Here is a 14,753-nt window from a genome sequence, read left to right on the forward strand (position 1 = left end):
AAACAATTATTGATATATTTTTTATATAACGTAATAAATTATACTGATATAAAAAACTACAATTTGTTTACAGATGTTTATAATTAATTTACAATATTAATAAGTCTTTATTTAACTTCAAACATCAGATATAGAGTAGATTCTCTATACTTCAACAAGTATGCCAATCTTCACACACAAAATAAGAAAAATAACCTACAAAAAGTTAATCCAAAAGACTTTTATGTACAAATCATTTTTCTTTCATTTATTACAAATTAGTTACATACTTCTCACACCCAATAAAAAATATTGTGTTTCTTTTGTTTTAAGGTACCATAAAAATAAAAGAAGAAATATTTTGACATTTCTTTTCGCGGTATAAAATTAGGTTTTTTCGAGTAAAACACAGAAAATGTGTTGACGTTTACAATTTACAGTGAAATACTTTTAAGATATTCATATAATTGAAATCATTTGTTGTCATTCATAAGTAAGTATTGGTATTTGTCAAATGTTGTTGAAAATAGTCTCTTTATTTACATTATTAAAGAACTTCCGTTGAGACAGGAAAAGGAAGTGTGAGATCGGTGATCGAAAATGCTTTATAGAAGACTTTTTAATTTCAACATCCTTATCCTGTTTCTATGTTTTCGTTTTGTATTGTAACAAAAGTTTGGAAAAGTTGTCAAACTGCAATCGTGAAATAAAAATAAAAATGTTTCCAATACAATAGATTCAGTAAGCGTTGTATGTATCATTAGATACTAAAAACAAACTGCAAAGTATTATAATTACCGGATTATATACATTTGCAATAAAGCTGTTGTAACATAGAATATCTTTGAAAAAAGTTAAGGTGATAACTAGAAAAAAATATATAATATGTTATGATTAATATCCTTATATTATATGGCTTTAAATACTTTATAGATGCATAAACATGACAACAGAACTCTGTGGCGAAGACGTTATTGTGCGCTTATCATCACCTCAAATTATATCTGTAAGTATAGTAAAATTAAATGAAGATAATCAAGATAATGTTTAAAATAATATTTCAACAAATCCCTGTACCATTTTTCTTTATCCTTATCTTTATTTGAAATACTATTTTTTACATTTATCTAACATTTAAAAGATAATTTTGTGTTATATACAATATCCTATACTTACACTTTACGAGAAACTTAATTATTATTTTCAACAAATTTAGTCCCATTCAATTCAGACACTTGATTTATAAGAGGAAACCTTGATAATGATAAAATACAAAACTTAACATTAATTTATACATACTGCGTTACTAGAAAGTATGGTTTTTACATAATATGTAAGGTATCCTTATTTAGATGATACATATCCAATAAGATATTTATTATTGTTATATATTCTTATTTTCTCAATGAACTTGCTATATTAAAAATTATAAATAAAAATAAATTACATATGAGCACTTGGAATGTACGCAACTGCTTCTAATTTAAGATATTTTATAATAGTAGAAGCTGTAACCTGAACATGTAAATATCCCACTGCTGGACTAAGGCCTCTTTGTCCCTTGAAGAGAAGATTTAGAGCTAAACCTCTAGCTTGCAGTGGCTATCTTGATGGATATACATTTACCAGATTCTCGCTCAATTAATTGCAGGTTTCCTTACAATGTATTCCTTCAGCGCTGAGCAATAGATAGAATATATAGACAGAATAGATAAAATAAGAAACACTAATGCAAATTCAGTGTTTGTCTGGATTTGAACCTGAAATCTTCTCTTAAATTTGATACATTCTAACCACTTAGCCATCTTCACTGAGATGAAAATATATTCAAATTTAAATTTGTTTATCAGGCTCATTCATCATCTATTTACTAATAGTTAAAGTAAAAACTGCCAGAATATGAAGAGATAACCAACTTTTGTTGTATTTTTGCAATGACTACTAAACTGAAATCAGTTTAGTAGTCATTGCAAAAATACAACAAAAATCCATATAAATCCATATAAATATATGGATTTTCACATTATGATAGAGTCCATGACACTATCAGTAATTAATGTTGTTCATTTAAGGACACAATAAAAAAAGTAACTTTGCCCTTTGGCATTATGTCTATCTTTGAAAATTTGTGCAAATAAATAATTTGGATACTATTACAAGGACAGTTTACTTGACTTTGTCAAAACATGCTTGCTATTATTAAATATAATGAGAGAAAAAGAAATGAAACCTTATTTTATTTTGCAAATTCTATGTACATTTGTATTGACATAAATAATTGCAATACAATATTAATGAATTTTATTTCAGACAGAGACAATCGTAGCAGCTTCTACAGCCGGTAATGGCGGGACAGGTGGAGCGGGCAGCTCGGGCACGCGCGTGCAGGCGGGCGGGGTGGAGCTGGGCCGACGTTTGCTGCTGGCGGCGCGGGCCGGCGACACCGGCGCTGTGCTCGACCTCATGGCAAAGGGCGCGCCTTTTACTACAGACTGGGTATGAACTACGTGGCTTAATATGTTTGAATGGTTTTAAATAAAATAATTCAAAAATGTTAATATTGCTGAATTTCTAATTTAAACGTGTTAATCAGACACTAGGCACTATTTACTATTATTGTATATCAAATGAGTTATATTATACTAGTTACCGCCCGCAGCTTAGCATCCGTGTTAGTGGAACAGAAGGGCGGGGTGTTGTTGGATTGGATAAAAAATAAACTATGCTATTCAAAACTATACTTTATTTCTGTGCCAAATTTCATTCAGATCTGTTCACCCGTTTTGGTATGATTGAGTATGAAACATTCGCATTTATATATAAGAAAAAGATGATGAATAATAGAGATGCACATGCAGATTAAAGACTGTATGTTTTTTGAAAATGAGGTAAAAGTTTGTTCAATATTATTGAACATTTCTGTAATTAGTGTTTTATTACGATTCAGCTTGGCACGTCGCCGCTCCACCTGGCGGCCGCCAACAACCACGTGGAGACGTGCGCCGTGCTGCTGCGCGCCGGCGTCAGCCGCGACTCGCGCACCAAGGTGGAGCGCACGCCGCTGCATCTCGCCGCGCACGCCGGCCACGCGCGCGTCGTGGCGCTGCTGCTCGACCACGGCGCCATGGTGGACTGTCGGTGAGCGCATGCACATCGTACGAGCATCGTACGACCCGCTTCACGCACCTAAAGAGTGAACGAAACTAAAACAGAATATATTAATCTTTTTATTTGTAGATGTTATACGATGCCTATAAGTCCACTTAGTAGATATGTATTATAATATAAAATAAGGACAGAATATATTCGATTATAGCTATTTTTCTTTTCAAAAATTAGTATAACTGCACTGATGTAAATGCAGTCGTTAAATTATATACTTTTATACATTCTAGAAATGTATGTGGCGTTTAAAAGTTTGATTAAAGGGACTACAAACAAAGGATGTCGGAACATCGAAAGCGAGGGAAATGACAAGTTGCTCTTTGGGAAAAAAACAGTTTTCGAGTATAATGACACAGTACTGCGCCCACAGGGACATGCTGCGCATGACGCCGCTGCACTGGGCGGCGGCGCGCGGGCACGCGGGCGCGGCGCGCGAGCTGCTGCGGCGCGGGGCCGACGCGCGCGCGCGCTGCAAGTTCCGCAAGACGCCGCGCTGCCTGGCCGCGCGCCGCCGCCGCGCCGACCTGCTGGCGCTGCTGGACGCGGCCGAGGCGGGCGCGCCGCCCGACCCGCCGCCCGGTGCGTACCGCCGAGTGCTATATTATATCAATGCATTATCTTCATCGTTTCTCATCTAGTGGAAGGTTTATGCTGCTACACATTCCGTAGCCCAAATGACACCAGTAAAAAAGTGCCAAGAATACACGTAACTCTTTTGTTTTTGCGACGATTCATCATCATAGTTTGACGACCTCCGTGGTCGGTCCTCCGTGGTTTGTACACCCGTTTTCATGGATACGCCACTCCGAAGTTCCGGGTTTGATTCCCGGTCGAGTCGATGTAGAAAAAGTTGCTTAGTTTTCTATGTTTGTTTTGGGTCTGGATGTTTATGGTACTGTCGTTACTTCTGATTTTCCATAACACAAGTGCTTTAGCTACTTACATTGGGATCAGAATAATGTATGTAATGTTATTCAATATTTATTATTATAGTACAATCAGATTACAGACAGAAAGATTTATTGTAACATCTTGCAAATTTGGCGAATGTCCCATGAGAGAATATGTGCCGTGACTGAAATTGGTCAATAGAACTTCATAATCATTACAAAATAATATTTTTATTTCAGATCAAATGACAGATGAAACTTCGAAAATGGAACAAGGTTTTGAAACTATTCAAAGTGAGTGAGTTGTTTGTGTGGCTTGAGTGCTTATTGATTTAAAGATTCCTAGAATACATCTCCAAGTCAAATGTCGTTTCAGGAACGCAAGATATCAAACCACTAACTAAAGTCAGAATACAACCAGAAAAAACTATAATTATCGAGTCAAAAACAGAGGTAATTTTCTAAAAATTTAATGATTAAATCATTTTTCAACGGATTAACGTGTAACCTGCGTTTGTACACGTCAGCCCGTCCCGAGCTCGATGTGCGGCGGCGCGACATCCGGCGCGGCGGGAGCGGGCGGCGCGGGGGGCGCGGAGGGCGGCGCGGCGGCGCTGCTGCGCGCGCACGGCATCACGCTGCTGCCGGCCGACCGCGGCTGCACCGTGCTCACGGCCCTGCGCAGTGGCCGCACCGTCATGCTCTCCGGTAATCGTTGTACTGGTGTCTACGTATGTAACACGCCGCCTTGCCGTACGAGAAGTCGACGGATGAGTTAGTAGACGAGCATGATTTAAATTCTTTATTTGAAGAAGTGTCTACTGTAGCTGTAATCCTTGATGAAGAAGATAAGGATGTAATGATGGATGGATGGATACATAAATATCATTTTCAAAACATCGATTATTTATATATGAAATTACCCGTTCCGAAAGTAAATTTGTTAAGACATTTCTATCAACTGGATTAGCTACAGTATAATTCAAATACAATTAAAATTTAATAAAATGAACTTATCGCTTCAGTGCGTAATAGCTGACTGAACCCGAAACCAAAAAAGCAAATTTCGTTGAGAGTGATGACTTAAATGGGATTCCAGCGAAACTTGATTCTTACCGAGAATATTAATGCACATGTATATTTTTTACCTGATAATATTTTATAAAACCGAGACCAAACTATGAACGGCATCATAGTCAGGATCTGCTCTTATTCGGTTCGCTTCGGTGTAATTAGAAGATTTTGAGTGTGCGTCACGTTTCAGAAAACTGAGTATGATATATTTTAAATTATAATACTTTACGAAAGCTCATTCGCAAGGAATCTTCCAGATGCCGGTAAGCTAATGTTGAAGGAGAGCGGCGACGGCGGTCCCTCTACTGAACCTCGGATCGTCGCCAACGATACGATAGCGAGCTCGACCGGCAACGCGACTATCGACGAAACCAGCTCTGCGATGGATATCATAAACACGAGTGCTGCGGTCGGTGCGGGTGGTGCGGATAATGCGGGCGGCGCGGGCGGCGCCGGCGGAGCGCTGGTGCGCGCGGTGAGGACGATGCGACCCGCGAGGAACGTCAAAGTGGTAACGATTAACAAGCCTCAGCAACCACTCAAGAAGATCATTCATCCGAGTGACCTGCAGGTACTTTTGTATATCCTCTAAATATAACTCGTGTATGTACGACGAATTAACGCGCGTGGCAACTTCCAGCAGGTGAAGCTCGTGCAGGTGTCGGGCGCGGAGGGCGCGCGGCCGCGGCCGGCGCTCAAGCTGCTGCTGAACAAGGCCAACCTGCAGCGCCTGCTCGCCTCCGCCGAGCCCGCGCGACGAGCCGCAGCTGCCGGCTCGCAGGTACAGCGGCTTAGCGGCTATGTATAATAATTAATTAAATACTATGTTATCTAACAATTGAATATAGTATAAGTTGTCATCGGAACTTTGATAACCTGATTAAAATTGACTAGAGCTGTATTGTAAGTAGATGCGTTAATATGCTCTTTTCTTACTAGAATAGTCAAATAATCGACGGTATTATATTATATTGTAATAAACTTAAATAACCTTGCATATGTTTTTTCCAAAAGAAGGTTGTTAGATAGTGTAATTACCTTAGACAGTATTTTAGATGATAAACTTAATAATTGTATTATTATTTATGAAGTGATCGTTAACAGGATAAATAGTTTTGTAGAAATTACATGAGGTTTGATGCTTAATATAACCTATATTATACCTTTGTTTTCATTCCTTCTTTTCTCAAATATAATATAAAATATTATATATAATAATATAAGAAATACATATTTTTATAAATACATTCTAAGGAAAGCAATCTGTTCGTTTATGTAGTTTTTACATTTTCATAGCTGAAACAGTGTTCGAATAATACTATCATTGTAAAAATTTTGTAAACATGCACTTTTAACAAATAATATGTCTAATATCAGTATCATCTATTTTTATGATTTTTTCAATAGATTCTATCAATAAGATAATATACTTTTGTACAGTATTTTTTGTTTTAGTAACAGATAAAAATTGGCGCACAATCCCGTTAAAAAAATCTCTGTCAATCTGGCATGAAACGCTCCTAATCAACATATAAATTTCCAGCCGGTAGCACAGCTTCCGACCGAGCCCGTGAGCATGGAGACGGAGGAGGCGGGCGCCGCGGAGGCGGAGGCGGGCACGGAGTCGGAGCGCAGCCTGCGCGCGCAGCTGCTGGCCGCGCACGCAGCCATCGCCAACATGGCGGCCGAGCTGCGCGTGTGTCGCGCTAAGCTCGCACACTACGAAAAGGAGCGACCACAGTGAACCTGCCTATGTATCCACTTGGTATGGAAATTTACACAGAAAATGTTTCAAAAGCCAGATTTATTCATTTATGAAGAATCTTGAAAGGCAAGAGAACACATCACACGAGTAACGAGGACGAAATCACTCGAGCTATGGTCACAGCTGTCTGAAACGACTGTGGAGCATAGTATAGTGTTAGATATATCTTTCGATCTGTTTGATTATTTAATTATGATGTATTTTTATACGAGACTGTAATACAATATTAAACATAGTTAGTCCACCTTTTCGGTTTTGATGTTATATTTGATACATTAATATTAATAGGTAATGATAATAAAACAATTTGGTTTTGTAAATAAAAATATTCATATCACCATTGAAGTGTCTTGTATCTTTGTAAAGACTGAGCTCTCTTTAATTAAATTTTGTAAGAAATCGCACAAACATATAAACTGTTTTTTTTATTCATTAACAATAAAAATAATAAACATGTTTTTTAACTGCACAATTCAAGAAAAAACTACTTGTATAAATAATATCCATGTTGTGTGGAAAAAATGCATTGCCATATCTATTGTAGCTAATGTTTTCTATTGCCTCGAATGTCAATTCTGATTTCTAATTAATGATAGGTGATATTACTGCAACTGTGTTATTTAAAATAAACCATATTGCATTTAACATTATTTACATGTATCACAAATTGATCATAAAATGTGATTAATACTTTGTAGTTAATAAAATTACAGGTATTATCACTAAATTATAAACAAAAGTAATTATTTATCAATAGAAACTTAAGTACTCGCAATGCAATATAATAATCCTGTGATTTAGTAAAATTGACGTTTGTGTTGATATTTTTTACTTTTATACCACCTACAATTGGTTTTGTGGAGCCAATTTTAATATATCTATAAAGTGCATTTGTAATAAACCGCTAACACCAAATAAACCATATCTATTTAACCGAGTATCAACTGAGCTGAAGGTATAATTTTAAATATTAGCATATAGAGCAAATTATTTGGATTATTAAGTGCCAATTGTTTCAATCAAATCTGTTTTTAATTGAATTAATTCTGTTATTTATAAAAAGTTTAAGGTTTAAAAATATAAAACAAATGTTATGTAAAATAAAAATATTTTTATTATTTCAAATGGATTAGATTTTTATTGAGAATTCTTGTGGTTCCTTTATATCCTTAACATGAATATACAATGTTGTGATTCTTGTCAGGGGAATCCAGTGAGGTATTATCTTCTGCAAATAGCATGGCAATGGTGATATTTGATATGTCCATTTTATTTGAACCAATTTTTAAGATTAAAAATATAAAACTAATATTTATAGAAAGCAACAGATATGTGAATGAATGATTAAAACTGCAATTCTGAACTTGGATTATGTTTTGGAAAATAATTTATCATTCTTATTATGTGTTCCGGTTGACGTCCGAAGTCCATTATGAGAGAGTACATCGTCTGATTTCCGCTGCAGGTCGCTAAATTTTACCACTTCCGTTTCCTAATTCACGCCTACCACGCCCCCTATACTCCTTTCTGGAACTAAACTGACAAAACAAATACAAGCCGCCAAATTTGTCATTGTTGCGTCGTTTTTCCACACGAGCAGTCGTTAAAAGTTAAAATAATAGTTTTAAATTAATATAAACTTTCGAGATTTAAAGTAGAAAGTTATTTTCAAACAAGTGTTGTTTGTCTTCCGTTTTCTTGAAACCTTAAAAGCTCAACCATGAGTGAAGAGGTGATCGCGCCTAATCAAAATAAAGATTTAAGTGAGGGTAGTTCAAATTCTTCGGATATTTCATCGGATTCGTCGGAAAATGAATACGAGGGACCACCAAGGAAGCGCCAAAAACGTGACTGGTCGCGGGATCTGGATAAAAGGTTTGACTTTTTGTCACAACAATTGGTGAGTCATGTAAATAATATTTTAACTTCGAATCATACTAGTTGTACACCAGCGATACCGCCCTCTTTCTTACAACCGGCAAATAATAATAATAATAATGAGTCTAATCTAGCTTCAACTACTATTCAAAGTTCGACAACGACAGACGAACAATTTTTACGTCCACCAGTAATAGTGGCGGGTAGTTTTGTAGATTTGAGCGTTACTGTAAAAGAACCCACTGTACCGAAAGCAATTCAATCACGTGTTGACAAAATTAAGGATATGCAAAGATTTGACTCGCCGGATTGGAACGCGGTGCGCTATACCGATGTTCAGAAAAAGTATGCTGCTTTTCCGGCTTTTACTGAATTAAGAGTGAATGAGGAGTTTCGACGTCTGGAGGACAACTGTAGTCCATTACGTTGGTTCCAGATGGAACGTAGTTTTGCTGCGTTATCTAATGCCTTTTTGGCACAAAATGAATACGTTAATACTGCCTTACAAAGCCTTGTTGACTGGTCAAATTCATCGGACGTTCAGCTTAATTCTTCCTCTATTTATGAAAAATTGAAACAGCTATTTAGTAATGATTCTGGCTATAAGACAGTTTCTCGCGATATCCTTCAGATAATTTGCGGTAAACGAGCCGAAGTTTTAGAGTTACGCCGTAGGGACCTCTTAAAGAAATTAAAGGATAAATATATCAGAGAAGATTTAGAGAAAATACCCCCTTCTTGTGATTATATGTTTAACCCCAGCATATTAACAGCATATATACAAAAAATTGGTGGTATAGATAAATTACAAAAGCGGGCACCATCTGCTTCTCGCACACGGCCTAAATCGCCTGAACCTTCGCCTTCTACTACCAGTGCAAAGCCATTTCGAGCTAGGCCAAATGCTAATAAAACTAAACAGAACGAAAACAGAGATTCTGAGCGATTCTACCCGAATAACTCCTCTGCAAAGAAAATGGGGGGAGGGGGACGCAAGTACAAGACGGGACGAAAGTCAGGAAATAAAAATAAATGACTCGACAGGATTTTCAGGCGGGTGTCTAAGACTCTATCGAAACACCTGGATTCGCTACAATGCACCCAACGTAATATTAAAATTAATAACAGGTGTTCGAATCCCCTTCAACGAAACACCTCCATTGGTTCTTCCAACCTTGGATGTATTAGCAAAATTTCAAACTCCAACATCACATATAATGTCAATCGAAATTCAGACTTTAATTCGATTGAGAGTTTTAGAACCCGCTCCCCTGACACCGTCTTTCATATCTCCGCTTTTTATAATCCCCAAGACCAATGGAAAAAATCGAACAATTTTCAACCTCAAGTCGTTGAATCAGTACATGAAACCGAGACATTTTCATCTTTTCCACCATCAACAAGTTCCCAGGTTCTTACAACATGGGGATTGGATGGTCAAGCTGGATTTAAGCCAGGCTTATTATCATCTTCCAATAAAAGAGCAGCACAGGAGGTTTCTCCGGATCAGTTATCAGGGTCGTCTCCTCCAGATGACTTGTCTGCCATTCGGATTAGCTGCAGCCCCGCGGATTTTTGCTTCGGTAACAAACTGGACAGCCGAAATACTTCGCAAGAACGGTCTGCGTCTAGTGGTTTATCTAGACGATTATCTGCTCGTACACCAGGACAGAGACGTTTTGGAAGTTCAAGTAAAGATGGCTATACGTTTTTTGAGCAACCTAGGTTGGTGGATCAATATGGAAAAATCGATTATGACACCAACGAGATTAATAGACTTTCTGGGAATAAGATGGGACACCAGATTCAACACAAAGTCCCTGCCCTTAGAAAAAATACAGAAAATTCGTCAGAAATTGCTCGTGCGGCTTGCGACCGGCAGTTGGAACCTAGAGCAGGCGCAACGCCTCTTAGGATACCTCAACTTTGCAACTTTCATCACCCACCGGGGAAGGTTGCATTGCCGAGTCCTGCAGTACCACAGCAACAAGCTCAGGAAGTATCCTCACTTATCAAAGCGGTATCCGGACGAGGTACGTACAGAGCTGGAGTGGTGGCTAGAGAACATCAGTCAGAGGACACCCATTCATCCTCAGAGAATGGCCACGAACCACGTCATCACCGACGCGTCGGACATTCAATGGGGAGCCCTTGTAAACAACGAGATGGTGAAAGGGTCATGGGAACACCACCAGAGAAAATGGCACTGCAATTTGAAGGAGATGTATGCAGTCATAGCCGCCATATCCTCTTAATATTTCATTGGAAAATATTTGATTTATGTTGATTTAAATTCATAAGTTAGTGTTATATGCTTATCTTCAAGGAATTTAAATTATGTATATTAATGCTATGTTTCAATTAAATATAATGAATCACATTGTTGCGTTTTAAGTAAATATTATTTTTATTACAAATACAAGCCACCAGAAGATAACAAACAATCTCTCATAATGGACTTCGGACGTCAACCGGAACACATAATATAAAAATTTTACCTTCCAATAAAATTTGTATTATGTTTCCTAAGACGTCCGAAGTCCAAGTAATGTCTTCCTGGGGCTACATCCATCATTATGAGCCGAACAATGACAAATTTGGCGGCTTGTATTTGTTTTGTCAGTTTAGTTCCAGAAAGGAGTATAGGGGGCGTGGTAGGCGTGAATTAGGAAACGGAAGTGGTAAAATTTAGCGACCTGCAGCGGAAATCAGACGATGTACTCTCTCATAATGGACTTCGGACGTCTTAGGAAACATAATACAAATTTTATTGGAAGGTAAAATTTTTATATTATTAGTATCATATTTTATATAGTGTAAGTATAGTGTAGTAAGCGGGTATACAAAAACCTTTATGTATACCCGCTTACTTCTTTTACACAATACAAAGGATTTGGTATGGTTTTTATTATTACAAAATCTACGAGAAAGGTTTGTATATATAATTTGTTAAAAGTTATAAGTGTTTTTTCCAAAAAAAAAAACAGTTTTCGAACATTTACGAACATGGCTAACACAGGTTAAAAGATAAAACCTTGAAACTTAGTAGAATTTTAGTACACATGCAGAAAAGTCCGCGTTAGCTTGTATTTATAGATTAGTAAAAAATATAGGTTACTTATGATGCCATTTCCTCCAAATTTATTCTTATTCGGATATTATGTTACCTTGGGCATTTAATATAGTATACTAACATTTTCTTTTAAACAATATATCATTCAATAGATTAGAAGATATCACCGCTTCTGATTATTGCAACAATATAATGGATATTAAAAAAACTTGTAGATTCACTAATAATAAATAATGAAATTTTGTTTCTATTGTAATGGATATATTCAGTCTCAATTAGTTTTTCAATCATTTCATATAATCAATACACCAACAGCTATGCTCCATGTAAAGGATTACAGTTGTTACAATATGCCATAGAAAACTTTGTATTTTCAGAATTATATTTATTTCATGGATGTTTCTAGTACATCTACAAATTTATGGTTGTCAGTGCAATGTAGTATTTAATCTAATAGTGTAACAGCCGGAGGGCTACGTGGCGTCCCGACGCTGCGAGCGCGCCTGCAGCACGTCGCGAAACTGCGCGAGTATCGCGTTCTCCCGCTTGGCACGTTCCTCCTTGCTGAAGGCAGCAAGCGCTCGCTTCTCGTCGGCTGAGTAGATCTGGTTCTCTTTGCGTATACGTACTGCTTCCATACGTCGATGCCTGCAAGTGTTTTTAAAAACAAAATGTTTTTTATCAAAATAATAAGTATGTTCCTATAAAGTAATTCATGGGTCAACTTTATTACGTTACCTGCTTCCACTCATTACATATCCCACGGATTCATATGCTGCTATTTCATCTGAAGTCAGTCCGATTTCACCTCTTCTTGGAATACGTTTACCTTCAGCGACATAGGCTGCCATTGCAGCTCCTTCTCCAGGCAGCAAAGCTCGCCCAAAATCTTTGTGTCCTAAAGCTGGCCCAACTCGAGGCACTGGTCCATATGCTTCCGATGCTAGTTCTTCATCATGTTTCTTTGATTTTGATGATTTTGTGGTTGTAGCTTCAACTTCATGCTCTTCTATGAAAGTTTAAAAAATACAAATTAATATAGCTGAAAAATTTAATAAATATGAATTCTATTCTGCACTTACTTCCTTTTTCCACCCACAACTCCTCCTCACTGCTAGAGCTGCTGTCACTACTTGAACTTTTAGATTTTTTCTTAGCTTTTTTTCTTGCTTTCTTTACTTTCTTTAGTTTCTTCTTTAATTTCTTGAGCTTTTTTTTTGTACCATCTTTGTCTTTGGATTTCTTACTTTTTTTCTTTTCCTTGCCTTTTTCTGAATTATTTTCTTGTAGTTCTTCTTCAGAGCTGAGATGATATGCAATTAGTAACATGAGTAATAGCACTGTATCAATATTTACACAGCACTTCATTAGCTTAAAAATATAATGCTATCATACCAAACTTTTACTTGCTTCATTCAGATTTTATATATTTATTATGATTAACTAATACAGCCTTACTACAACAATTAAATGTTATCAAAAAACTACTATGTGTATTAATCATGGACATTTTATCTCAATGCAATTTGTTTCATGTATTAAGAAGGTAGTGCAGATTAGGCAAAAAAAATAAAAACAATTAAAAACAGCATGAGATCTTACAATAAGCTCATAATATATACTCAGTATGTCAAAAAATTTAATATTATATGGTTATAAATAAAGTTTTACTTACTCAGCCCTAGTTGGAGACTTTCCCCAAACTGAAGACACCCCAACTTCACCTATTCTCTCTCTTTCTTCTCTCCTCGCATCGAGGAATTCTTCCTCCTGGGGTTTGTATCGACCGCGGGGAGCCTGTTCACCGCTACCTAACCCTTTCAGTGGAATAATAAGAGAAATAAAATTACAGACATAATTAAATAAGTAGTCTCTACATAAGTAAGAAAAGGAGTTGAGATGGAACAGTCGTAAGAATGCATACAACTTCACCAATAGTTGCAGGTTTAATCCTAGACAATCACCACTAAATTTTTTATGATTATAATTAATCTCGAGCTCGGTGGTAAAAAAAAACTTTGAGAGGAAGCTTGCATGTGTCTAATTACTATTATCTAGTTTTAATGAAATTCTGCCACATGTGAATCCCCCATCCCGCATTGGAGCAGCATTGTGAAATATGCTCCTAACCTTTTTTGAAAGGGAGAGGAGGCCAACAGTGGGAAATTTATAGGCTGTTACTATTAAGTAGAAAAACCGTCTGTACCTCCTCCTAGTCCACCGCCTGTAAATTCTTTGTAGGAGCTCCGACCGCGATCTCGATTTTGCGCTCTCTCACGATTCCTTGAGTAATCCGTGTCATCATCCCTATGACGATATTTTTTCTCTCTTTCACCGCCGACATCTCTGTTATTGTCACTGCTGCTACTCCTGCGTTTATCTTTAGTATGCCGTTCAATACTGTGTTTGCGTTCTCTGCTGCTGTTCCTATACCGATCATTGCTGTGATCTCTTTTTCGTTCTCGTTTATCACGATCTCGGCTTCTGTATCTATCTCGACTGCGACTTCGATGTCTCTCAGTACTACGACGTCGAGTTTTTTCGTAATCTCCTGCCATTTCTTTTATGTAAAGGTTTATTTATCCTTTCGCTTATACATTTAAATAATTGCTTATTGCTTGAACTAGACGTAAATATCAATGAACCTAACTTTGAGGCCACCAAAGAGAATAATAAGCACAATATTTGGGATACATGTCAATGTCATCATTCTGTCATTTATGTCTGAACCAGTGCTACCAACCAAAAAAATATATTATGCTAAATCCACTGTAAGAAAATTCTAAATACCTGGCAACTTTTTTGTGTTTTGTTTTTTGTACTTTTGCTCACTACTATTTTAATTACTACTAGAATTTAACCCAACCTACAATAAAAACCTTTTTAGAAAACTTTATGTACAGCTTACGCTCTTTTGTATTTTTACGAA

General features: G+C 36.9%; 2 protein-coding genes across 4 annotated transcripts; one reads left to right on the plus strand and one right to left on the minus strand.

Annotated features, from left to right (window-relative positions):
- The first annotated feature begins 200 nt into the window (after positions 1-200).
- On the plus strand, positions 201-7,973 carry LOC125065476. 3 transcript variants are annotated; one of them, XM_047673077.1, is made up of 11 exons: positions 201-472; positions 913-985; positions 2,290-2,475; positions 2,927-3,117; positions 3,515-3,723; positions 4,275-4,328; positions 4,411-4,487; positions 4,562-4,742; positions 5,366-5,679; positions 5,752-5,889; positions 6,652-7,973. In XM_047673077.1, the coding sequence occupies exons 2-11, from the start codon at positions 923-925 to the stop codon at positions 6,850-6,852; spliced, it is 1,614 nt and encodes a 537-aa protein (XP_047529033.1). In that variant the 5' UTR covers positions 201-472; positions 913-922; the 3' UTR covers positions 6,853-7,973. The 3 variants fall into 3 exon arrangements, with proteins under 3 accessions (XP_047529033.1, XP_047529030.1, XP_047529031.1); XM_047673074.1 differs by having other exon boundaries at positions 5,749-5,889; positions 6,652-7,971; XM_047673075.1 differs by lacking the exon at positions 201-472 and adding an exon at positions 624-838 and having other exon boundaries at positions 5,749-5,889; positions 6,652-7,972.
- Positions 7,974-11,546: 3,573 nt separating this feature from the next.
- Positions 11,547-14,518, minus strand: LOC125065477 (NKAP family protein CG6066). The gene is made up of 5 exons (XM_047673078.1): positions 14,031-14,518; positions 13,500-13,641; positions 12,907-13,127; positions 12,563-12,833; positions 11,547-12,472 (listed from the first exon to the last, which is right to left on the minus strand). The coding sequence occupies exons 1-5, from the start codon at positions 14,380-14,382 to the stop codon at positions 12,298-12,300; spliced, it is 1,161 nt and encodes a 386-aa protein (XP_047529034.1). The 5' UTR covers positions 14,383-14,518; the 3' UTR covers positions 11,547-12,297.
- Positions 14,519-14,753: the final 235 nt, after the last annotated feature.

The sequence above is a fragment of the Vanessa atalanta genome, chromosome 7 (assembly GCF_905147765.1).
Source record: "Vanessa atalanta chromosome 7, ilVanAtal1.2, whole genome shotgun sequence".
NCBI classification, from domain to species: Eukaryota; Metazoa; Arthropoda; class Insecta; order Lepidoptera; family Nymphalidae; genus Vanessa; species Vanessa atalanta.